The sequence below is a fragment of the Dipodomys merriami genome, unplaced genomic scaffold (genome assembly GCF_024711535.1).
Source record: "Dipodomys merriami isolate MVZ:Mamm:240054 unplaced genomic scaffold, mDipMer1.0.p SCAF_16, whole genome shotgun sequence".
NCBI lineage: Eukaryota > Metazoa > Chordata > Mammalia > Rodentia > Heteromyidae > Dipodomys > Dipodomys merriami.
The window spans coordinates 4,190,548-4,215,225 of record NW_027202937.1 but is presented as its reverse complement, the minus strand read 5'-3'; the positions used below and the strand labels follow the sequence as shown (position 1 = coordinate 4,215,225).

At 38.7% G+C, this 24,678-nt stretch overlaps 1 protein-coding gene across 3 annotated transcripts in view; it reads left to right on the top strand.

The window, feature by feature from the left end:
• The window catches only part of Ubr2 (ubiquitin protein ligase E3 component n-recognin 2), a 101,109-nt gene that overhangs the window by 22,385 nt on the left and 54,046 nt on the right, over positions 1-24,678 (top strand). For 2 of the 3 annotated variants that reach the window (XM_070023732.1, XM_070023730.1), the window contains exons 6-18: positions 1,236-1,374; positions 2,421-2,483; positions 6,384-6,504; positions 8,421-8,528; positions 8,911-8,999; positions 10,322-10,420; positions 13,803-13,966; positions 14,059-14,158; positions 17,453-17,581; positions 18,944-19,127; positions 19,942-20,003; positions 21,757-21,867; positions 23,773-23,838. In XM_070023732.1, the coding sequence (XP_069879833.1) occupies positions 1,236-1,374; positions 2,421-2,483; positions 6,384-6,504; positions 8,421-8,528; positions 8,911-8,999; positions 10,322-10,420; positions 13,803-13,966; positions 14,059-14,158; positions 17,453-17,581; positions 18,944-19,127; positions 19,942-20,003; positions 21,757-21,867; positions 23,773-23,838 (1,435 nt within the window). Of the gene's footprint in view, positions 1-1,235; positions 1,375-2,420; positions 2,484-6,383; positions 6,505-8,420; positions 8,529-8,910; positions 9,000-10,151; positions 10,251-10,321; positions 10,421-13,802; positions 13,967-14,058; positions 14,159-17,452; positions 17,582-18,943; positions 19,128-19,941; positions 20,004-21,756; positions 21,868-23,772; positions 23,839-24,678 lie in introns of all 3 variants that reach the window. The other variant, XM_070023731.1, reaches the window with a different exon arrangement.

Here is a 24,678-nt window from a genome sequence, read left to right as displayed (position 1 = left end):
ACGACCGACAAAAAAAAAAAAAAAAAAAAAAAGAGTCTTACACACTTTGCTGCTTGGGCTGGCTTCAAACCAGGATCCTTAAGATGTTAGTCTCCTAAGTAGTTAGGATTACAGGTGTGAGCCATCCGTGCCCAGCTGTAGACATATTTTGTACTATTTTAAGACTATAATTGATTTCATATATAAGCAGTTTCTTATTATATGATAAAATTGTTAAGTAACTCTATAATTATGCTTTTGTGTGATACTAGATATGCACCATCAAGACCTTGTACTTAGTATGCAAGCACTATACCAACAATTGAGCCATATCCCCAGATCTTAATAGATTTACTTTTTTTTTTTTTTATCATTTATCCTATATTGAAAAATGAATTCTTTGTTATAAGTAAGTCTGAGATTTGAATAAATTCTTGATCATGGGGTTTAAACTTAGGGCCTAGACTCTATCCCTGAGCTTTTTTGTTCAAGGCTAGTGCTATACCACTTTGAACCACAGTTCCACTTCCAGTTTTCTGGTGGTTATTTGAAGATAAGAGTTTGATGGATTTCCCTGCCCAGGCTTCAAACTGTGATCCTCAGATTTCAGCCTTCTAAGTAGCTAGGATTGCAGGCAGGAGCCATCAGCACCTGGCACAAACTAAATATTAACCATTTTGATTTCCATTGTAAAATTTATTTAGTACTGTACTTTCTTACTGTACATCTTCCTCTGATTGTGAACCAGTTGACAGCTGGTCCTGACTTTAGGTCCTACATCATTTCTCCAGCACTTCTCTGAACTCCCAGACACATTAAGTCATGATCTGTATCCAGTTCACATAGAGTTATTGTTTCAATATTTGCTTTCTCCACTAGACTATTACTGTAATGTTATGGGACATAGAGAACACAACCTATTTACTGATAGGTGCCCACTACAGGTAGCATGTTCTGTGGAACAAAGTATACTCTTAAAATTTTTTGGTGGGGCCAGTAGGGATTTGAAGTGTATTCTTTTTTTTTTTTTTTAAATTGTGAAAATACCATACAGAGGAGTTACAATTACATGGGCAAGATAATGAGTACATTATCAAGCATTGTTGCCTCCTCCTTTGTTTCCCCTTCCTATCCCTTCCCATCTCACCCCCCCCAAGTGTATTCTTAATAAATAAATCAACCTAGAACAAAATAGTGCATAGATAATCCAATAGATAATAAATAATGCAACCCATGTTTAATGTTTTGTCCCACAGAGAGCAGAGTGACACCTACTATTGCATGTTGTTTAATGATGAAGTTCACACCTATGAACAAGTTATTTATACTCTTCAGAAAGCTGTGAACTGTACACAAAAGGAAGCCATTGGCTTTGCAACTACAGTAGATCGAGACGTAAGTGATTTTATAGTATCACCTAACACATTTGAATGATTTTTGTTTTTTTGTTTTGTTGGTCATGGGGCTTGAACTTGGGTCCTAGGCACTGTACCTGAGCTCTTTTGCTTAAGGCTAGTGCTCTATCACTTTGAGCCACAGCTCTACTTTTTTTTTTTGGAGATAAGAGTCTCTTTAGGCCAGGTGCCAGTGGCTCATACCCATAATCCTAGCTACTTAGGAGGCTGAGATCTGAGGATTGCAGTTCAAAGCTAGCCCAGGCAGAAAAGACCATGAGACTCTTATCTCCAATAAAATACCGGAAAACTGGAAGTGGCGCTGTAGCTCAAGTGATACAGTGTTTACCTTGAGCTGAAGATCTGAGGGACAGTGCCCAGGCCCAGAGTTCATGCCCCATGTCTGACAAAAAGTCTCTCGGACTTTCCTGCCTGGGCTGGCTTTGAACTGTGATCCTTAGATCTCAGCCTCCTGAGTAGTTAGGATTATAGGCATGAGCCACCAGTGTCTGGCACATTGAATGTTTATTAAAATGTTTCCCCAGTAAATTTACTTAAATATTTACTAGGTTATTTGTTTTTATTTTATTTGAATATTAGCTATAAGCTACAGCCAGATAGAAAATTTAAAAAGAAATATATAGTTGTCCTCTTCTTACAGTAATAAAAAACAGTCAGATATAAAAAGAGAAATTACTGAAGCCTACTGAAATAAATGTCATATTGTTCAAAGAATTATACTTAGTAATGGCTTTAAAAGTTTAGGATAGCTTTGAAAGAAAACTTTATTATTCCTTGATGGGTAGGGTGAATGTGGTAAATACCAAAAATTGATTAGAGCTTGGTGTGGTGGCCCAAACTTTTAATCCCAGACTTGGGACACTAAGGCTGGAGGCTCCTAAGTTCAAGGTCGGCCTGAGCCATGTTAGTGAAATGTTGTTGCAGGATAGAAGATAAAAAAGTTGACTGAAGTTAAATTTTCAAATTTCAAACTTATTGATGTAAATGTTTATCAATATTAAATAGAATATTTGAATATCTTTACAGGGGCGTAGGTCTGTTCGATATGGAGACTTTCAGTATTGTGAACAAGCAAAATCAGTCATTGTGGTAAGTAGTTTAAATTATGTCTATATTTTATTAGCTTAAAATAAGCTACATATTTTAGCATTTATGAAGTATTTTTATGCCTTAATGAATATAGAACTAATATCAACTGAAAACCATGTTTAAAAATGATATATATTCCATTATTTTAATTTCTTCAGATAAGATTGATAGGACTGGGAATGTGGCTTAGTGGTAGAGTGCTTGCCTACCATGCATGAAGCCTGGAGTTCAATTCCTCAGTATCATATATACAGAAAAAGCCAGAAGTGGCACGGTGGCTCAAGTGATAGAGTGCTAGTCTTGAGCAAAAGAAGCACAAGGACAGTGCCCAGACCCTGAGTTCAAGCCCCAGGACTGGCAAAAAAAAGATAATAGAAAAATGAATATTTAATATCTTTTCTATCTTCTTATTTGGTCATCAGAAGAGTCTGAAAAGATGCTTTGCTTTTTGTTAATAAGATTTCACACTACCTTTTAGGAATTAAATTGGCCTCTAGTGTCAAGATGAGAATTGCAGGCAAGATGTTTCTTGTTAAATTATGGCAAAATGCACTGCATGTCCTGATAGCATTTATTGCATTATTTTCTTCTTTTTTTGTTGGTCTTGGGGCTTGAACTCAGTGCCTGAGCACTGTCCTTTAGCTCCTTTTGCTCAAGGCTACCTCTCTGCCACTTGAGCCACAGTGCCACTTCTTTTTTTCTGGCGGTTTATTGGAGGTAAAAGTCTCATGGACTTTCTGTTCTGGCTGGTTTTTACTCATGATCCTCACATCTTAGCCTCCTGAGTACCTAGAATTACAGGCATGGGTTACTGGCACCCAGCTAAAAGATTTTTTTATCTGTTCCATGTAACTACATTTTATATCCTTATTCTTTTTAAAAATAATTTCACATATTATAAATATAGTTAAATATACAGGCAAATACATTAATATATTCAGGTAAAAAGAAAAATTGACATGTGTGTCCACACTGTACCTTGTTTTTCCCCCTGGGTTGTTTCTTCTTAATTCCCTACAGAAAACTAAACTAGTCGGGGCTGGGAAGGTGGCTCAGTGGTAGAGTGCTTGCCTTGCATGCCTGAGGCCCTGGGTTCGATTACTTAGCACCACATAAGCAAAAAGAAAAAAGCCGGAAGTGGCGCTGTGGCTCAAGTGGTAGAGCGCTAGCCTTGAGCTGAAGGGCTGAGGGTCAGCACCCAGGCCCAGAGTTCAGGCCCCACGACTAGACCCCCAAAAAAAAAAAAGAAAACTAAACTAGTTTACCTTTTTTTTTTTTTTGCATTTTACTTATTAAATATCTGTTGACATTGTATGTATTGCTACAGCTCCACTTACTGGATTTTAGTAGTTTGTTACAGATAACAAACAGTCTCAGACTTTCCTACTCAGACTGGCTTCAAACCTCAATCCTCAGATCTCAGCCTCTTGAATAGCTAGAATTAATTTTTTTAAATTTTATTGTATTGTAAAGATGCTGTACAGAGGGTTACAGGTACATGAGTAAGGCAATGAGTGCATTTCTTGTAGATGATTGTTACCCCTTCCCTTGTTGTTGTCTCACTATCCCTCCCCTCCCCGCATAATTAAGTATTCTTAAGAACCCAAAGTGGTGGCTAACCCCTGTAACTCCAGTTACTCAAGAGGCTGATAGCAAAAAGATGGCAGTCAGAAATCAGCTTGTACAAAAAGTTTATGAAACCCTTTTTCATCTAATAGCTGAGTACGGTGGTACATGCCTGTCATCACAGTTATGGCAAGAAGCATAAAATAGAAGAAAAGCTAGACTGTCTGTTAAAAACTACCAGTGTAAAAAAAGGTTGGGGCGCTTAGCAGTTTTGTTTTTTGTTTTTTTGGGGGATCTGGTCGTGGGCCTGAACTCTGGGCCTGGGCGCTGTGCTAGCTCTTCAGCTCAAGGCTAGCGCTTTACCACTTGAGCCACAGCACCACTTCCGGCTTTTTTCTTTTTGCTTATGTGGTGCTGAGGAATCGAACCCAGGGCCTCATGCATGCAAGGCAAGCGCTCTACCACTGAGCCACCTTCCCAGACCCAAGGCAATACTGTTTTAATGATTCTGTTATGTTTTTTCTTTTGCATTTGTTACTTCATATTCTTCAATAGTATCTTCAATTTTTAAAAAGTACCCTTGTATTTATAATGCTTGGTAGGTTTGTTTAGGAATGAATAAACATGTTAGTGATACAGAATAGTCTACAAAAAGTTCTTCCTGTGCAGAAATGTAGATGACTTCAAAAGGGCATACTTCTTAGCTATGACAAGAGCCCCAGGTAGTAAAATAAAATGGAAATATAAACAGGTAATATTTATACATATTATATGTTTGTATTTATATAAACATTTGTATAAACATATTTATGTTATATAAAAATAATATATAATATATAAATGTGCTTATATAATGTGTATATTTTTATATTATACTAATATAAGTAACATATTTGTATATAACTATATAAATATAAAATGGTGTTAGCCATAATAGGTAACAATATGGAAATTCCTAAAAAATTTTAAACCACAATTACCATATGAAAGATTTGCAAGAGTTGAAAAGCATAGTCTCAAAGAAATTCATGTAATCCAAGTGTCTGTTGACAGAAGTATATAGAGGCAAAATGCAATATATATGTAGAGTATTTTTCAACATTGAAGATGAGACAGTGCTACAAGTATATCACCCTTAAATATAGACTAAAAGCTGTAAGCCAATATTGATGACAGTAATGATAACATAATTACATCTGTACAGGGAAATTAGTTAAATAAGTGTATACCTGTTAATATATTAATTTAGTGGCTGGGGAGGTTAGCTCAGTGGTAGAATGCTTGCCTTACATGCATGAGACCCTGGATTTGATTCCTCAGCACCACATAACAGAAAAGGCCAGAATCAGCACTGTGGCTCAAGTGGAGGAGCACTAGACTGGAGCTGAAGAGCTCAGGGACAGCGCTCAGGCCCAGAGTTCAAGCCCCACAACTAACCAAAAACAAAACACAAAAGAATATATTAATTTATATGAGCTGGGTACTAATGGCTCATGCCTATAATCCTAACTACTCAGGAGGCTGAGATCTGTGGATCACGGTTCAAAGCCAGCCCGGGCAGGAAACTCTGTGAGGACTCTTATCTCCAATAAACCACTAGAAAATCAGAAGTAGTGCTGTGGCTCAAGTGGTGGAGCGCTGGCCTTGAGATGAAGAGCGCAGGGAAAGCGCCCAGGCCCAGAGTTCAAGCCTCATGATTGACAAAAAAAAAAAAAAAAAATTATATGAAATGGTAACCCCTCTATACAACACTTTGATAATAACAATAAAATTGTATATTAGCTGGGTGCTAGTGTCTCATATCTGTAATTCTTGCTACTCAGGAGGCTGAGATCTGAGAATTATGGTTTGAAGCCAGCCTGGGCAGAAAAGTCCCCATGAGACTCTTATTTCCAATTAACCACTCAAAAACCAGAAGTGGTGCTGTGGCTCAAGTGGTAGAGCACTACTATCCTTGAACACAAAGAGGTTCAGACACAGTTCCTAGGCCTTGATTTTAAAGTACCACAGCCACCAAAAAGAAAAAAGAAAAAGATAGAAAGCAAGCCTGAACATCTAAACCATTTGTAAGTTGGTATGAGAGGCTTTTAAATACACAAGCAAAGTTTCAGGTGATTCAGAAGTATGCCTTATCATTGTACATGAGACCTAAGATTCCTTCTAGAAAATAATGGTTGAGCCAAGTAAGGCAAACTTTTAGAGTGGTACTTTTATTACACATACACTTGAAATTCCCCTATGGTGATGGTGTGTTTATAATAAATAAAACATTAACTTGTTTCTGCTAATAAAATAGCCTTTTTAAGTTTTTTCATCTTGTCATTTCTTTTTAAGAGAAATACCAGTAGACAGACAAAGCCACTCAAAGTCCAAGTTATGCATTCGTCTCTTGTTGCACATCAGAATTTTGGTTTGAAAGTTCTGTCTTGGCTTGGAAATATTATTGGATATTCAGGTAGGTTTATAATAGCTTGTGGTATTTGATTATCAAAAAATGATCTATCATACAACCTTCCAAAACTGTTTTTGGAAAAATTGTCAAATAGGATGATTTCTTTTATTTCATATTTTAATATTAAAAATACTCAATATTTTTATTCATAGACTATAAGAATGAAACACTTGTGTTTACCTGAATTTGTTCCACAGGGTTTTTGACATATTCACACAAAGAACTCTCTGTTCACATAATGTAGGAAGCATTTAATTAAACTACTATAAACAACTTTATATGTTAATGCAGTATAAATCTCAATGATTGACCAAAGAACCTTTTTTTCCTAATGGAGCATTCTATGGAACTCTTTATGCATTACCTTCATTATCCAGCTAAATAAATTGGATAATGCTCTTGAATTAAAACCTAATGATAAATTTAAATTATAGTGCACTAATGTTGGTACTTTTTTGTGGGTTTTTTTTGGCCAGTCCTGGGACCTGAACACTTGGTCTGGGTGCTATCTTTGAGCTTCGACTCAAGGCTGGCATTTTACCACTTGCCCACAGCACTACTTCCAGCTTATTCATGATTAATTGGAAATGAGAGTCTCACAGACTTTTCTACCCAGGATGGCTTTGAACTAAGGTCCTCAGATTTCAGCCTCCTGAGTAGCTAGGATTACAGGAGTGAGCTACTTTTACCAGGCCATCATGCTATTTCTTAAGAACATTTTAATACTATGTAATGGTTAGTCTTTAGTCCTTTACATGACAGATTTTTATTAAAGTTTCATTTTTTATTTTGTATGCTTGCAGTAGACTAAAACCAGTTATTTAAATTATAAAATATAGGATAAAGCAATGCTAAAAGTTTTGGCTATTTTAATGTTTATTCTTATGTTTGAAGAGCCTTAGAAAGCTTAGAAGATGAAAAAAGTTGTCTTCCAACACCTCTCATGTGGCAGATCCACACTAAATTTTTTTTTTTTTTTTTTTTTTTTTTTGGGTCCAGTCATGGGGCCTGAACTCTGGGCCTGGGCGCTGTCCCTCAGCTCTTCAGCTCAAGGCTAGCGCTCTACCACTTGAGCCACAGTGCCACTTCTGGCTTTTTTTCTTTTTGCTTATGTGGTGCTGGGGAATCAAACCCAGAGCCTCCGGCATGCAAGGCAAGCGCTCTACCACTGAGCCACCTTCCCAGCCCCACACTAAATTTTTTTATGTGAACAAAAAACATTCTGTTTAACATTAATAAAATATTCTGGCCTATATTAAATACAGAGGTCATGCATTTTTTAAATGTTAGCATAATTTTATATTTTACTTTTCTTAAAATATGGAGTATACAACAATTTTACCCTTCAATTGCTAAAAGAACAATAGTGTTTTGGTAGATTTTTCCTTGAATTCAGTTTATTAAAGCATAAAATGTCATTGCCTTTCTAATAGACATTTTACAAATAAGAGTTGTCAAAGGGTGGGAATAAGAGTTGGACATAAGTCGGACGCCAGTGGCTCATGCCTGTAATCCTAGATACTCAAGAGGCTGAGATCTGAGGATCACGGTTCAAAGCCAGTCCAGGCAGGAAACTCCGTGAGACTCTTATCTCCAGCAGACCACTAGAAAAACCGGAAGTGGTGCTGTGGCTCAAGTGGTAGAGTGCTCGCCTAGAGCTGAAGAGCTGAGGGATAGCACCCAAGCCCAGAGTTCAAGCCCCATGACCGACAAAACAAAAAACAAAAAAAACTTACACATATTGTTGAAATTGGAATTTTTGACTATTTTGTGAAAATAGTTTATATATCCACTTCTTCTAAATTTTACCTTCATTAAGACATGTAAAACTCCAAGGGTCCAATTAAACATACAATAAAATGTAATTTTGTTTTAGTATTTGAAATTTCTCTTATTATTACTGAATATTTTATTTAAAGATGGTCTCCGCCGGATTTTATGTCAAGTTGGATTACAAGAAGGACCTGATGGTGAAAACTCTTCTCTGGTGGATAGACTGATGCTTAGTGACTCCAAATTATGGAAAGGTGAATCTCATAACTACTCTAGTTTCTCATTTGGGAAGGTATTTAATAAATATATTTGTTCCTTTTTAAATTAGCATTTCCGGCTGAGGAGTAGGTTCAGAAAATTGCAAAGAGAAAAAAAGAAAAAAGAAAGAACCAACCCTTTAAGGGTTGGAGGATGGGGGAGGAGGATTGGGTGGGGGCCGAGGGGGAGGGTGGGAAGGGATGGGAAGGGGAAACAAAGGAGGAGGCTACAATGCTTGATAAGAAAGGTACTCATTATTGCCCATGTAATTGTAACCCCTCTGTACAGTATTTTCACAATAAAAAAAAAAAAGGGTTGGAGGCATGGCTTGGGTGGTAGAGTACCAGCCAATGATCTAATATTCTTATCTTCCTAAAGGTGCCAGGAGTGTGTATCATCAGTTGTTCATGAGCAGCCTCCTTATGGATTTGAAATACAAGAAACTATTTGCTGTTCGATTTGCAAAAGTAAGTGTTTTCTCAGTTTTGAAGATTAACAATAGAAGTTATATATGAAATACCTATAACCTGTGGTCATACCTAGGCTTCAGACTATTAGCTTCTAATATGTCAGTACATTGATTTTAAATTCCATGAAATTTCATAAATAATCTTTGTATCTGTTATTGATAAAGTTGTAGAAGCAAAACTTGTTTGTCACTTCCCATAAGGTAATAAATAAATATCTATCTGTGCAGGGTTTATTATAGGACTTGATAAATAATTAAACCTATGCCATTATGAATCAATAACATTGATTCTGTTAAGTAAAATTCATTTGAGTAAATAGCAATCATAGTTGAAACAACATGTTTATTGGATATGATTAGGGATCAAGGACTCCAGGTGGTTGACTTAAGTTCTCCTTTTAAACGGCATATGATTAAGCTAATTACTTATTCTTTGTATGCTTTGAATTAGGAGTTCTTAACCAAAGAAGCATGTAAGAATCATTTGGAGAGCTTTTTTTTTTTTTTTGGGGGGGTCCAGTCATGGGGCCAGAACTCTGGGCCTGGGTGCTGTCCCTCAGCTCTTCAGCTCAAGGCTAACGCTCTACCACTTGAGCCACAGCGCCACTTCCGGCTTTTTTCTTATGTGGTGCTGAGGAATCGAACCCAGGGCCTCAGGCATGCAAGGCAAGCGCTCTACCACTGAGCCACCTTCCCAGCCCCTCATTTGGAGAGCTTTATCAAAATACCTGTTGTGTTCTATTCTCAAAGTGTCCTGAAGCTTCACCAAGAGTGGGGTCCAAACATGCATACTTTGCAGGAGTCATCAGGTGATCCTGATGTGCATCTAGAAGTGATGGGAGTCTGGCTTCATGGTGGACAGTGTGATGTTGTTGGGGATTGCCCACAGTGTACATGACATCCCAGGATTTTAGTAGCTGTTTATTCACTATTTAGCCTGCTAAACTGCTGTTATGCCCCATTAGATTTAATATTTACACAGGATTCCACAGATTCCACAGTGATTGAAGATTTGTACAGGATTTAATTAGTAGATATCCTGCTCATCACTGTGTCACTCTGTAACATTTCTGCAGCACTTTCTTTTCATGATAGTCCTTAAACATTTGGTTGATGTGGATTAGAGGTGAATTTCCCCCTTGTTGTTTAGAATTACCAGCATTTGCAGAGGGATTTTATGGAGGATGATCACGAGCGAGCAGTGTCGGTGACTGCTCTGTCTGTCCAGTTCTTCACCGCACCTACCCTGGTGAGTAGTGATTGCCTTTCCTTTGTAACTGATAGCTGGCACTCCTTGCCTTGTTTTTGCCTTCTTAATAGAACTATGAGCGTTTGCAGAGTGATTATGTGACAGATGACCACGACAGAGAGTTTTCAGTCGCAGATCTCTCGGTTCAGATATTCACAGTTCCTTCTCTTGTAAGTACTGAAAGACTGGAACTTTGTCTTCCATTAACAGAAGTAAAGCTTTAAAGTAATAGAGAAGAGCTGTGTCTTCCTGAGAAAGGTAATAATTTACTAATAGCCCATCAAACATCATACATCTTCAACCACACTAGAACATATCCTTGAATATCAAAGAAATTATTGGGAGAACTTCATGTAAATTTTATTTAACTTTTTAATCCTTATTTTCTCATAATACTTTCTAAAACTTTATTTTTTTATTAGCATACATTAGTTGTACAAGTTGGGTTTCATTGTGACATTTCCACATATGTGAATAATGCATCTCCATCATCCTCACCCCTCTATCACTCCCTTCTCCCTTCTTCAGTCAGTTTCAGCACGTTTCATTGTTCTATTTTCATACATTCAATGAAATCTACATGGACCATATTCATCCTCATGCACCCTCTTAGCCCTCTCCAGTACCACTTCGGCCAACTTATTTTACTTTCCTGCCCTTTTTTAAAAAAAATGTGCATTAATTGCGCTAAGGGGTTTCTCTGTGTAATTCAGATATGTATGTATTATATCTTGTTCAAAACAACCCTTTTTATTGCTTTTTCCCTGAGCCTCTTATTGATCAACAGGTTTCATTGAGGTTCTTTGTACTGTCTTCATACATAATTATACTGTATTTTGAGATTATTCACCCTCAGTCTTTTTCTATCTTCCTCAGCCCTCTACATAGTCTTACAGTTAAAATCATGTTCTTTGTATATATATTTATATATATGTGTGTGTGTGTGTATGTGTGTATCTTTTAGTTCTAGCTTCCACTTGTGAGGAAAAATATGTAATATTTGGCTTTTTTTTATCTTGGTTTATCTCACTCAACATAATGTTCTCAAATTCCATCCATTATCCTGCAAATTACATAATTTTATGTTTTCCTTATGTCTCTTAATATTTCATCATATACATTTATTATATTTTCTTTGTCCATTTACCTGTTGTTGGTCACTTTGGTCCCTAGAGGTTTTGAATTGATGAGGTAGTATTTAGCTGGTTTATTTTTAACAGTATCCTTGACATTAAATACAAGGGGTAGCTAAAGTGATTGAATCACAATGATTGGCTGGTCTTCTATTAAACATTAGTAGCTGCTTCCTGAGTCATCATTATGTTTTACCATAAAAATAATTAAAAATTATACTTACTTCATTTAACAAATTTGTCAAGTACTTATTAGGCGTAGTTTTAGGCTTTAAAAATACATTGGTGTCCCAGGTACTGGTGTCTAACAACTATAATCCCAGCTACTTAGGATTCTGAGATCTGAAGATCATGGTTCAAGCCATCACAGACAAAATGTGAGAGATTAATTAACTAGCATAACTCTGGAAGTGGAGCTATGCCTCAAGTGGTAAAATGCTAGTCTTGAGCAAAGAAAGCTCAGGGACAGCACCCAGGACTGGAATTTTCTCCCTCCCCCCCCCAAAAAAAAATGGTGGACAAAACATATGATTCTTGTTCAACCAACCATAGTGGGAAAGAGTTTTATACATAGTGGAACTGTGTTACAGATATCATATGATCATTGTCTACTTTTTTTTGGTGCTGGACTGGTACATGAATCCAGGGCCTAGATCAGTTTATGACAGAATAAACTACATGTACTAGGATGTAAAGCAACATCAATATACTACTCTCAGGCAAAAATGTTGCTGAGAACAAAAAATGTCAGCTGAATAAACTGAAAAATGGCTCATTTCCCTTGACCAAATTTCTTGTCACAACAGAAAGGAAGCAGTTGTCGGCTGCTAGCCTGTGGACCTTGGAAAGAACTGCCTTAGATTATGACATGCATCTTTTACTTACCGCAAGCAGGCTACCACGTGCTTTCTTGGAGGATGGAGTCCAGGCTCCCAGTCAGCTTTTAAATTGCTGCACATGAAAATGGGGATCAGTCTTTTGCTGTGGTGGTTGAAAGGGTTTTTGGGTTTTTTTGGTCTTTTTTTTGTTTTTTTTTTTTTTTGTTTTGTTTTTTTTTTTTTTTTAGTTATTCCTCTCCTTTAGCTGCAAAGAATAAGTTTTATTGCTTGATGGGCATTTTCCATATGGACCCATTGGTCTTTTAGTTAATTAGACCTTCAGCTCCAAATCCACATTTATATCCTCGTGTAACAGAAAACCTGGGGAAACTTGCCACCATGTCACTTCTGGCTGTTTGCTGGCTAATTAGAGATGGAGTCTCTTTGATTTTTTTGCCTGAGTTAGCTAAAATGCATCTAATAAACATCTTCTGAATAAAGTATAATATGAATAAGTATACCTAGTAATAATTACAAAGACTGAGGGAAAGATAGATGAACTGCTGTGTGACAATCTTTAAAATATATCTAATGAAAAAGTACAGTATTTATAATATACTATCCTTAGGGGGAAGAAGATAAAATTATGTATGTCCACTCTTACATATTTATTATGCACTTTATCTGTATTATATGTGTGTATTTATTTGGTGCAGATCCTAATACTGTATGTATATCACCCGTGGAAGATATGTATAAGAAATGGCTGGCCGGGTGCTGGTGACTCACACCTACAATCCTAGCTACTCAGGAGGCTGAGATCTGAGGATTGCAGTTCAGAGCCAGCCAGGGCAGGAAAATTCCTGAGACTCTTATCTCTAGTTAAATGCTAGAAAACCGGAAGTGGCTTTTTTGCTCAACAGGTAGAGCACTTTGAGCTGAAGAGCTGAGGGACAACGTCCAGGCCAAAGTTCAAGCCCCACAATTGACAGAGAGAGAGAGAGGAAAGAAAGAAAGGAAAGAAAGGAAGGAAGGAAGGAAGGAAGGAAACTGCTAAAAGGGTTTATATTTGGGTGGTAGACCTCAAAGCTAGTCAGCTTTTTTACATTTGGCATCATTTATGTATATGTATTCAGAAACACATAGATATATTCATGGAAACAAAAGCAAAAATAGAAACAAAGGCAAAAATAAATCTGAACTAGGGAGTTTAAGCAGAAATACAATTTCCTGCTGGATTCTAGAAAATCAGTAACAAACTTCTATATATTCTAGAATAACTACCATATCATTATAGGCATCCAAATGTCTGTTAAGGAAATGTTGCTGCCTGGTTTAGATCCCACACCCTGAATTTTCTTTGAATAAGGAGTCTTGCTTCTGTTCCTCATTTTGTGGCATCTTTCTCACATCTATGTCATTGTTGCTTCATACATAGGGTAATTGGAGTAATTGTTACTTAAAAATACCCAGTCGTTCATCTGACTTTATACATTTATATTGGAAAAAAGTTTAAACCACTGTGCTAAACAGTGTTTCTGGATTTTTTTAGCTTTGTAGGAAATGTTTATTACCATGCACTCTGATACACTTTGTTTTAGGCTCGAATGCTTATCACAGAAGAAAACCTGATGGCCATTATCATTAAGACTTTCATGGATCATTTGAAACAACGAGATGCCCAGGGCAGATTTCAGTTTGAACGATATACTGCTTTACAAGCCTTCAAGTTTAGGAGAGTGCAGAGCCTTATTTTAGACCTCAAGTAAGTTTTTGTTTAATTATCACACTTACAGTATGTAACGCACAAAAGAAGTCAATGTATATGTTCATTGTTCCTGCTCTCTTTCTACTCAGGTATGTATTGATTAGCAAACCAACTGAGTGGTCAGATGAGCTGAGGCAAAAGTTCCTAGAAGGGTTTGATGCCTTTTTGGAATTGCTAAAATGCATGCAGGTATGTATAAATTGATACATTTCTCTTCCCTTTTTTTTGTCATTTATGACACTAAATACATCTTTTTGCTTTTCATTTTTAAAAAACTTATTTTTTTTTTTTTTTATGTGGTACTGGAGGAATTGCACCCAGGTCTTCATGCATTGTAGGCAAGCACTGTATCACTAAGCCAGCCCCTTGTTTTACATTTAAACACATTTTTTTTTTTTTTTTTTTTTTTTTTGTCGGCCGTGGGGCTTGAACTCTGGGCCTGGGCGCTGTCCCTCAGCTCTTCAGCTCAAGGCGAGCGCTCTACCACTTGAGCTACAGTGCCACTTCCGGTTTTCTGGTGGTTTATTGGAGATAGGAGTCTCACGGTCTCTCCTGCCCGGGCTGGCTTTGAACCGCGATCCTCAGATCTCAGCCTCCTGAGTAGCTAGGATTACAGGCGTGAGCCACCAGCGCCCGGCTTTAAACACATTTTTAAAGGATGAATTTGAGGGGATAGAATTTGGATCAAGAAAAACCTCTGTAATTGAAAGTTCTCAGGGTTAGAACAATTAAGATTCCAACAATGGTCTAGTCATATCTGTTCAGTGATTCTTTTTGTTACCATTAATGCTGTTTCTTTAGAAGTTGCAAGGTTTTTGTTTGTGTTGGGGGTTTTGTGGGAGTTTTACATGTTCCTACTTGGAAGAATAAAGTTATTTGAAAAACTGCGGTTAGGACTGGGAAGGTGGCTCAGTGGTAGAGCGTTTGCCTTGCATGCCTGAGGTCCTGGGTTTGATTCCTCAGCACCACATAAGCAAAAAGAAAAAAGCCAGAAGTGGCGCTGTGGCTCAAGTGGTAGAGCGCTAGCCTTGAGCTGAAGAGCTGAGGGACAGTGCCCAGGCCCAGGCCCAGAGTTCAGGCCCCACAACCGGACCCCCCCCCCAAAAAAAAAAAAAAAAAAGAAAAACTGCTGTTATTGTTTTCTTGTGCTGGGTGGGTCAAATACAGACACTGCATGTAATAAGCAAGCACTGTACCAATGAACTACACCTCAGCCTCTTTTTATTTGCTTGTTTTTGTTTTTAGTGTTTTAAATGTGATACTTACATAATAGAAAGGAGGCCTTCTTCTGTTTAGTTCTCTTTTTCTGAGATGTACCTATTGGAGTTGGAGGTTTGGCTTAGTTAATAGAACAGCAGCCAGTGAGCAAAGTGTCTGGTACCAAGTTTGAGTCCCGGTCTCACAACAAAAAGAAAAAAAGAGATGAAATATACCAGTGTACAAAACAGGATCTACAAGGAAAATGAATCTATAGTCAACCATTTTAGCTGTAACAATATAGGAGACATCTAAAAATCTGAGTAAATGCTATTATGAACCATCTGCCTTGCTTTAAGAAGAGGAATAACCAATGTTGGTCCATTTTCTTTAGAAACCATCTAGTTCAGGCTGGGAATGTGGCTTAGTGGTAGAATGTTTGCCTTGCATGCACGAAGCCCTGGGTTTGATTCCTTAGTACCACATAAATAGAAAAAAGCAGTGACACTGTGGCTTAAGTGGTAGAGTGCTAGCCTTGAGCAAACAAAGCTCAGGGAGCTGGGCACCAATAGCTCACACCTGTAATTCTAGCTACTCAGGAGGCTGAAATCTGAGGATCGTGGTTCAAAGCCAGCCCAGGTAGGAACATCCGTGAGACTCTTATCTCAGAGTTCAAGACCTACAACTGACAAAAAAAAGAAAAAGAAAAAGAAGCTCGGGGAGAGTACCCAGGTCCAAAGTTCAAGTTCCAAAACTGGCAAAAAAAAAAAAAAAAAGAAAAAGAAAACATCTAGTTTCCTGTTAGATGGTAGTTCATGGGTGTTTTATTTTACTACTTTGTTTTTTCAACGTTTGAATACTTAAGGTATTCTATATTCTCTATTGTTTAATAGTTCTGCTATACCAGGTGAGTTAAGCTAGTTCTAAGAAAGTGATACTCCTTTTGTATTAATAGCTCTTTATCTTATTCTTGAGCTTTTGGTTTTTTTTTTCATTCAGACATTGTGAAAACTTTTAACATATTAACGACTTAGATATAAAAACTGTACTATAAAGCTGGGTGCTGGTGCTCATGCCTGTAATCCTAGCTACTCAAGTCGCTGAGATATGAGAATTGTAGTTCAAAGTTAGCCCAGGCAGAAATATCCATGAGACTCTTTTATTACCAATAAACTACTCAGAAAAAGCTAGACGTGGAACTGTAGTTCAAATGGTAGAGCACTAGCCTTGAGCAAAAGAAGCTCAGGGATGGTGTCCAGGCCCTGAGTTCATGCCCCAGGACCCGCATACACGCAACACACACACACACACACGCACGCACGCACGCACACGCGCCTGTATTATAATATGTTTATAAGTTCAGTATCATTTATAAAGCCTGGTATTGCAGTTCAGTGGTAGAACATGTATTTTGCATACATAGTGCTCTGGGTTTGATCACCGTGTACACACACACACACACACACATACACAGCCTATCAGGTTTTTCCTATCTTTTTTCTTCTATTATCAGTAGAGTTAAAGAATTTGAAGGCTGGGAATGTGGCTTAGTGGTCAAGTGCTTTACTAGCATGCAAGAAGCCCTGGATTCAGTTCCTCAGAACCACATAAACAGAAAAGGCTGGAAGTGGTGCTGTGGCTCAAATAGTAGAGTGCTAGCCTTGAGGAAAAGAAGCTCAGGGACAGTGCCCAGGCCCTGAGTTCAAGCCCCCGGACTGGCAAAACAAAAAAACAAAAAAAGGAATTTGAAGGAGTACTGAAATAAAATATTGAATTATTTAATGTGTGAGACATACAGAAGAATTCCTTTAAAATCATTCATTCTAAGCTGGGCATCTGTGGCTCACACCTGTAATCTTAGCTACTCCGGAAGCTGAGATCTGAGGATCACGGTTCAAAGCCAGTCAGGGCAGAAAAGTCCGTGAGACTCATCTCTAATAAACCACCAGAAAACTGGAAGTGGCGCTGTGGCTCAAACAGTACAGTGCTCGCGCGCAGGGACAGCACCCAAGCCAAGAGTTCAAGCCCCACAACTGACCCCCCCCCAAAAAAATCATTCATTCTGCATTTACTTTTTTTAACAGCATGTTATATAAAGTCATAAAAAACTATGACTTCTCATATTGCTTGAAGCTTCCCACTAAAACTCACCTTTTAAATATATATTTTGCCCCATGCCCCATTTATGTTTTTATAATTAGTTTATGTTTTTTCTATAGTATTTCTTAGGTTTCTATATAAGAGAAAGTTTATGATTTTAATTCTTGTAAAACTTTTTACTTTAAGGGAATGGATCCAATCACACGTCAAGTTGGACAACATATTGAAATGGAGCCAGAATGGGAAGCTGCCTTTACACTGCAGATGAAACTAACACATGTCATTTCAATGATGCAAGACTGGTGTGCTTTAGATGTGAGTTTGTTCTAAGGGCCGGGGACGTGAGGACAACAGAGGGACAGACAGAATCCTAAGTACAGTATGAAGAAATCTAGGGGGAGTTTTCTAGCTTAGCTCATAGAGCAGCATTGTTTTCCCCTTCCATCCATAAATTCAATAAAAGTGTCAACATTCAATAATTCTAAAACCTTAGGGGAAAACCTTGAAAAATAGAGAAGGAAATAATCTACATTCTCTTTTTTTAATGTAAGTATATTCCTTTTTTCCATAACCATTTCTAGAATTTGGACATATAAATACAGTGGTTTATAAATTTATCCAAAGCCAGGCATTGGTAGTTCATACCTAGAACTCAGGGCTGAGGTCTGAAGATCGAGGTTTGAAGCCAGCCTGGCCAGAAAAAGTCAATGAGATCCTTATCTCTAATTAATCACCAAAAAAGTAAAAGCCAGAAGTAGAGCTGTGGCTCTAGTGCTAGCTTTAAGCAAAAGAAAAGAAGCACAGGAATTGTGTCCACTTCCTGAGTTCAAGCCCCAGAACTGGCATGAAAAAAAATGTAAGCAGGGCATTGGTGGCTCATGCCTATAATCCTAGCTACTCAGAAGGCTGAGATTTGAGTATCACAGTTCAAAGCCAGCCCGGGCAGGAAAGTCTGAAACACTTATCTCCAATAAACCACTAGAAAACTGGAAGTGGTGCTGTGGCTCAAGCGGTAGAGTGCTCACCTTGAGCTGAAGAGCGCAAGGACAGCGCCCAAGCCCAGAGTTCAAGCAAAAAAAATCTGATTCTGAGGGCAACTACTTCTATTCTGTAATGAGAAGGCCTGATGTTCCTTGAACTGTGAAAGGTCTGGAGCACAGAGTGAAGGCAGAGAGGAAGACAGGCCTGCCTGGCTTCACAGGGCCTTTGTGGCTTGGAAAGAAGTTGGAATTGTATTCTAATTAAACTGGGGCACCATCTGGAGCCTGTCAGGAGAGTGATATCTAACATATGTTTTTAAACAGGGAATTTAGTAGAGAGATGTTGGCATTACTTTGGAGTTACTGAAGAGAGAAGAAAGTGGCTACTTTGAGGGAAATTTTGAAAAGTAATTGTCAGCTTGGTAATTCACTGAACACAGAAATGTAATAAAAGAATGTTTAATAACTTCTAGATTTCCACAGCTTTATTGTCAAGAAGTACCATTCACTAGCGGGAAACACTTAATGGAAGAAGGACCAGGTTTGGGAGGGGAGGATTAACTTTGTTTTTCCCCTTGTAATTTAAAGTTCTTACTTATCATCAATATAAGTTGTGGTTGTAGGAGGTGCTTTATTCAATGTTGTAGTAACACAATCTTGTGTAACTTACACAAAACCTTTTTTTTTCTTTTTAAAGGAAAAAGTGTTAATTGAAGCTTACAAGAAATGTCTTGCTGTATTGATGCAGTGTCATGGTGGTTTCACTGATGGTGAACAGCCAATCACACTGAATATTTGTGGACATTCAGTGGAAACTATCAGATACTGTGTTTCCCAAGAAAAAGTTAGCATTCATCTCCCAGTTTCTCGTTTACTTGCAGGTAAAACAATTCCCCTAAATTTATCTTTTTTTTGGGGGGGGGAGGGGCTTGAACTCTGGGCCTGGGTACTGTCCCTGAGCTTTTCAGCTCAAGGCAAGCGCTCTACCACTTGAGCCACAGCGCCACTTCCTCAGTGCTTGTTCTCATGGGTGAAGAAAACCTCTTGCCAGGCTTGAGCAGGTGGCCGTGCAGACTGTGAATCTAGGGCTAGTGTCTGGTACAATGGCCGGGGGGGGGGGGGGGGGGGGGGAGGGTGTCTCTTTCACACGTTAAATGGAAACACAGGACTGCTATAATATGTGTAAGTTGTTTTGATAATTACAGAACTACATTGCTGTGTTTGTGTGACTTCCATTTTTACTTCTGGATGTGTCACCACTATGTGTTAGGATTTGTGATTAAGACCTATTTAAAATGTCCCTTCCATACAGACTCATTAGAATAGCCACTGAAAAACTTTATTGGTAGATATAGTTTATTTCATATCAATTGGTGTCCTGAAAGGTTCTCGAAGATAAAAATAAAAGTTGAGCCAGGTGCTGGTGGCTCACACATACAATTCTAGCTACTCAGGAGCCTGAGATTGAAGCCAGCTGGGCAGGAAAGTCTGTGAGACTATTATCTCCAATTAACCACCAGAAAACCAGAAGTGGAGCTGTGGCTCATAGTGGTAGAGCAGTATCCTTGAGCACAAAAGCATAGGGACAGTGCCCAGGCCCTGAGTTCAAGCCACGTAACCAACAAAATAAAATAAAAAATAAACTTGAGTATTTGAGTGAAAGTTAATTTATACTAATGTTTGTTCTTCCATCAGGTTTGCATGTATTATTAAGCAAGAGTGAAGTGGCATATAAATTTCCAGAACTGCTACCTCTAGTAAGTATTTCTGGCTGTTAAAAGTTAATACTTGTCAGGTGTTAGTGGTTTCACACCTGTAATCCTAGCTACTTAGGAGGGTGAGATCTGAGTATCATCCTTCAGAGCCAGCTGGGACAGGAAAGTATGTAAGACTCTTACCTCCAATTAACTACCAAAAAGCCAGAAGTGGTATTCAAGTGGTAGAGCATTGGCTTTGAGCAAAAAAAGCTCAGGGACAGCCCCAACAGCCCTGAGTTCAAGCCCCAGGACCAACATGCACAAAAAACAATAAAATAAAAGTTAATAACTATTTATTACGTTCCTTGTATGTATGAACTCAGGGCCTCTCATGTACGTGTGTGTGTGTGTGTGTGTGTGTGTGTGTGTGTGTGTGTGTGTGTGTGTGTGTGTGTGTGTGTGTGTGTGTGTGTTTTAACTTCAGATAAGGTCTTAATTTTGCCTCAGCAGGCCTTCACTGTGATCCTCCTACTCAATTCTACTGAATAGCTGGGATTACAATAATATATCACCATGCCCAACTTTTTTTTTGTCAGTCGTGGAGCCTGAACTCTGGGCCTGAGCCTGGGCTCTGGGCCTCAGGCTCTTCAGCTCAAGGCCAGCACTCTGCCACTTGAGCCACAGCCACTTCTGGCTTTTTCTGCTTCTGTGGTGCTGAGGAATGGAACCCAGGGCCTCATGCATGCAAGGCAAGCACTCTACACTGAGCCACCTTCCCAGCCCTCTTTTGTTATTATGTATGTGTCTCACTATCTTTTTGCCTAGCCTCAAATTATCCTCCCAATTTCCACCTAAGGGGTAGCTGAAATGGTAAGCATGAGCCACCATGTCTGGCTATTAATTGAAATCAGATTGAAATAAATTTGTTAGTCTGAGTTCTCCACAAAAACAGCCAATAAGGGTTCTGGTGGAGCCTCATGCAATGATCAGAACTGGCAATGGAGTTTGCAAGCTGCCTGGCACACTGGGAAGGCCCAGAAAAGACTTGATATGGCTGTCACAAGTACAAAGGCAGTGATCATGAACCTGTTTCAAGGCCTCCAGGTGTTCTTTTTATGGAGGAGAAATCACCTTACTTAGATATTTCTCACATTGGGCTAGGAAGGTGGCTCAGTGGTAGAGCGCTTGCCTTGCACGCATGAGGCCCTGGGTTCAATTCCTCAGCACCACATAAGCAAAAAGAAAAAAAAAAGGCAGAAGTGGCTCTGTGGCTCAAGTGGTAGAGTGCTAGCCTTGAGCTGAAGAGCTGAGGGACAGCGCCCAGGCCCAGAGTTCAGGCCCCACGACCTGATTCCCCCCCCCCAAAAAAAAAAAAAGATATTTCTCACATGTAAGAAACACCTTCACAGCAACATTTAGATGGTATAAAACATAAATAGAGTGCCAATAGCTTGCCCAGGTTGACACAGCATTAACAGCCAGATAGATCTGTGAATAATTTTTTTTTTGAGGGGGTGGTCCGGTCATGGGGCCTGAACTCTGGGCCTGGGCACTGTACCTCAGCACTTCAGCTCAAGGCTAGCATGCTATCACTTGAGCCAGAGGACCACTTCCAGCTTTTTTCCCCCTGCTAATGTGGTGCTCAGGAATGGAACCCAGGGCCTCATGCATGCAAGGCAAGCGCTCTACCACTGAGCCACCTTCTCAGCCCCAGATCTATAAATAATCTTAACCTGTGTTTTACAGAAACCTTTCTCTGTGAACAAACTTTCCTATGATGTTGATTTATGTGTGTGTTTTTTTTAATGTGCAGAGTGAACTTAGTCCACCCATGTTGATAGAACACCCTCTTAGATGTCTTGTTTTATGTGCTCAAGTACATGCTGGAATGTGGAGAAGAAATGGCTTCTCTCTAGTAAATCAGGTATGTTTTTAAGTCCTATGGAGGGTGTTCAATCTACCCATTAGCTTCCATGCAGGTTGTAGTGGACTCAGTCATTGAAAGTTCAGTATCTGTATTACAATCATTCAAAAAGACAGATATAATGATAAGAGGGTTTCTTAGGACTTTCATAGTTTATCCAGAAATATTCAAAAGCATGTACATATGTGTGTATTATATGTCCATATTTAATTAAATATGATGGAACATGAATCAAACTAAATGACTACCTAGGAGGAAAAGGAAAGGAATAAGGAGAAGAAAAAAAGAAAGAAGATTAATAACTTTGTAATACATTGCAAGTATATATGAGGGCAGCATAGAGAAACTCAGTGAGAGCTGCTGACAGTGAGGGATGGAGAAGGAAAAATACACTATGATAATAGGTGGGCTATAAAAGGATGGGTTGGGCTGAGGGGAGGATGAAGGCAGTTGAATGCTGTCCAAATAGAGTATTTGCAACTATTAAAATGAAACAATGAATGATGGAGGAGTTGAGATTGATTGGGTAGTATAAACATGTAGAGATTAACAGTGAAGTGTGTCCTTCCTGAACTGATTTATACTAATTAAAAAAAAAAAAACTAAAAGAGAAATGTCTAGGAATATAATTCAATAAGTAGCATTGTGATCATATAGTTTGATTCCCAATTAAATGTCAATATAATACATATGCATGTATATTATACTTATTAAAAGTAATAGTAATAGTAGTTGGGTTTTTTTTCTTGTTTTTTTGTTTTTTTGGGGTTTTTTGGGTTTTTTGGGGGTCTGGTCATGGGCCTGAACTCTGGGCTTGGACGCTGTCCCTCAGCTCTTCAGCTCAAGGCTAGCGCTCTACCACTTGAGTCACAGCGCCACTTTCCGGCTTTTTTTTTCTGCTTATATGGTGCTGAGGAATCGAACCCAGGGCCTCAGGCATGCAAGGCAAGTGCTCTACCACTGAGTCACCTTCCCAGCCCAAGTAGTTAGTTTTTGTTTTTGTTTTTCCAGTCCTGGGGCTTAAACTCAGGGCCTAGACACTGTCCCTAAGGTTCTTTTGCTCAAGGCTAGCACTTTGCCACTTGAGCCACAGCACCATTTCCTGCTTTTTCCATTTATGTGGTACTGAGGAATCAAATCCGGACCTTCATGCAAGCAAAGCCAGCACTCTACTCTAAGCCACATTTCCAGCCCCTAACAGTAGTTTTGACTTTGACTTGAAATACAGACTTGGATAGTGAATAATAAAATTCCAATTTTGGGCCAGGTATTGGTGGCTCATGCCTGTAATCCTAGCTACTCAGGAGGCTGAGATCTGAGGATCGGTTCAAATAACTGGCTCTTATCTCCAATAAACTAATCAGAAAAAGCTTGCCTAGCATGCATGAAGCCCCTGGTTTGATTTCTCAGTGCCACATAAGCAGAAAAAGCTGAAAGTGATGCTGTGCTCAAGTGGTAGAGCCCAGGCCCAGAGTTCAAACCCCAGGACCAGCAAAAAAAAAAAAAAAAAATAACAACCCCCCAAACCTCTAGTTTTATTTTTTCAATTACCTTCAGTTAAAGGATAAAATATTTCTAAATTGTATACTTCTAAATTGAAGTATAATTTTTAAAATTAAAAAAAATTTTAAACCTCATCAAGGCTTAGTATGGACTTGTCCCCCATTCTTGGAAGTGCTAGCTTTCCTGAAGTAGCAGTCTTATTTGTTGGGAGACCAGGGGACTATAAAGTGTAAACCTCAGTGACTACTGACTGGATACCTAGTTAGTATGTAATGAGGTGGTGTTGTCAGTTGAGGAGACCACACATGCATGTGCACTTCCTGTGGAAGTGGAGAGGAGGGAGCTGGAGCTATAACAGCCTATTGCCCAGTGTAATTCTTTTTTTTTTCCCTCCCCTTTTAGATTTATTATTACCATAATGTGAAATGCAGACGTGAGATGTTTGACAAAGATATAGTAATGCTTCAGGTAATGAATTAAAAACATTAACTTAATATCAGGCACTGATGGCTCATGCCTGTAATCCTAGATACTCAGGAGGCTAAGATCTGAGGATTGGGGTTTGAAGCCAGCCTGGGCAGAAAAGTCTGAGATTCTTATCTCCAATAAACTACTTAGAAAAAGCCAGACATGGCTCTGTGGCTCAAGTGGTAGAGCTCTAGCCTTGAGCACAGAGAGGCTCAGGGACAGTGCCCAGGCCCCCAGTTCAAGCCCCAAGACCTGCAAAAAGAGAAAGAAAAAAAAATTAAATTATGGTGAGTCTTGCTTTTTTCCACCAATGTTAATGACTAAAGCTTCTGTGTATACATGGCTAAGAGTTTCTGCAACATGGCTAGATTTCCTCACGTCACAGATAGAGTATGTTGAAAATAATTGGTCTTCCATACCTGCTTCCTGTCTTAGGCTCCCTGCTTTAATGAATTGTTCTACAGCCTACCAACTTGCTAAAGTCAGAAACCTGAGAGCCACCCTCTAATCATTGGTTATCCTCTAGTTATTTCATTTTAAATCCTTTAAGTTAATTTTAAGGTCCATGATACTTAACTATGTTAAGTTTCTTAAGTTTACCAGCCCCTCTTTTAAGACTGAAAACTGCACATTATTTCTTTTGCTCCCTAGATTCCCCCCTGACCCTCTTTGATTCGCCTAGCCATATTACTTCCCAGTGTTTCTTAGTATTTAGTTTGGTATCATTTTATTCACAGATCCTTCTGTGACATATTAGAACTTGGCCTGGTAACTCTTTTGTGAGGCACTGTTGGACCCTTGGGTGTTCTCTGATAGCACTTACAACCTTGGATTATTTGC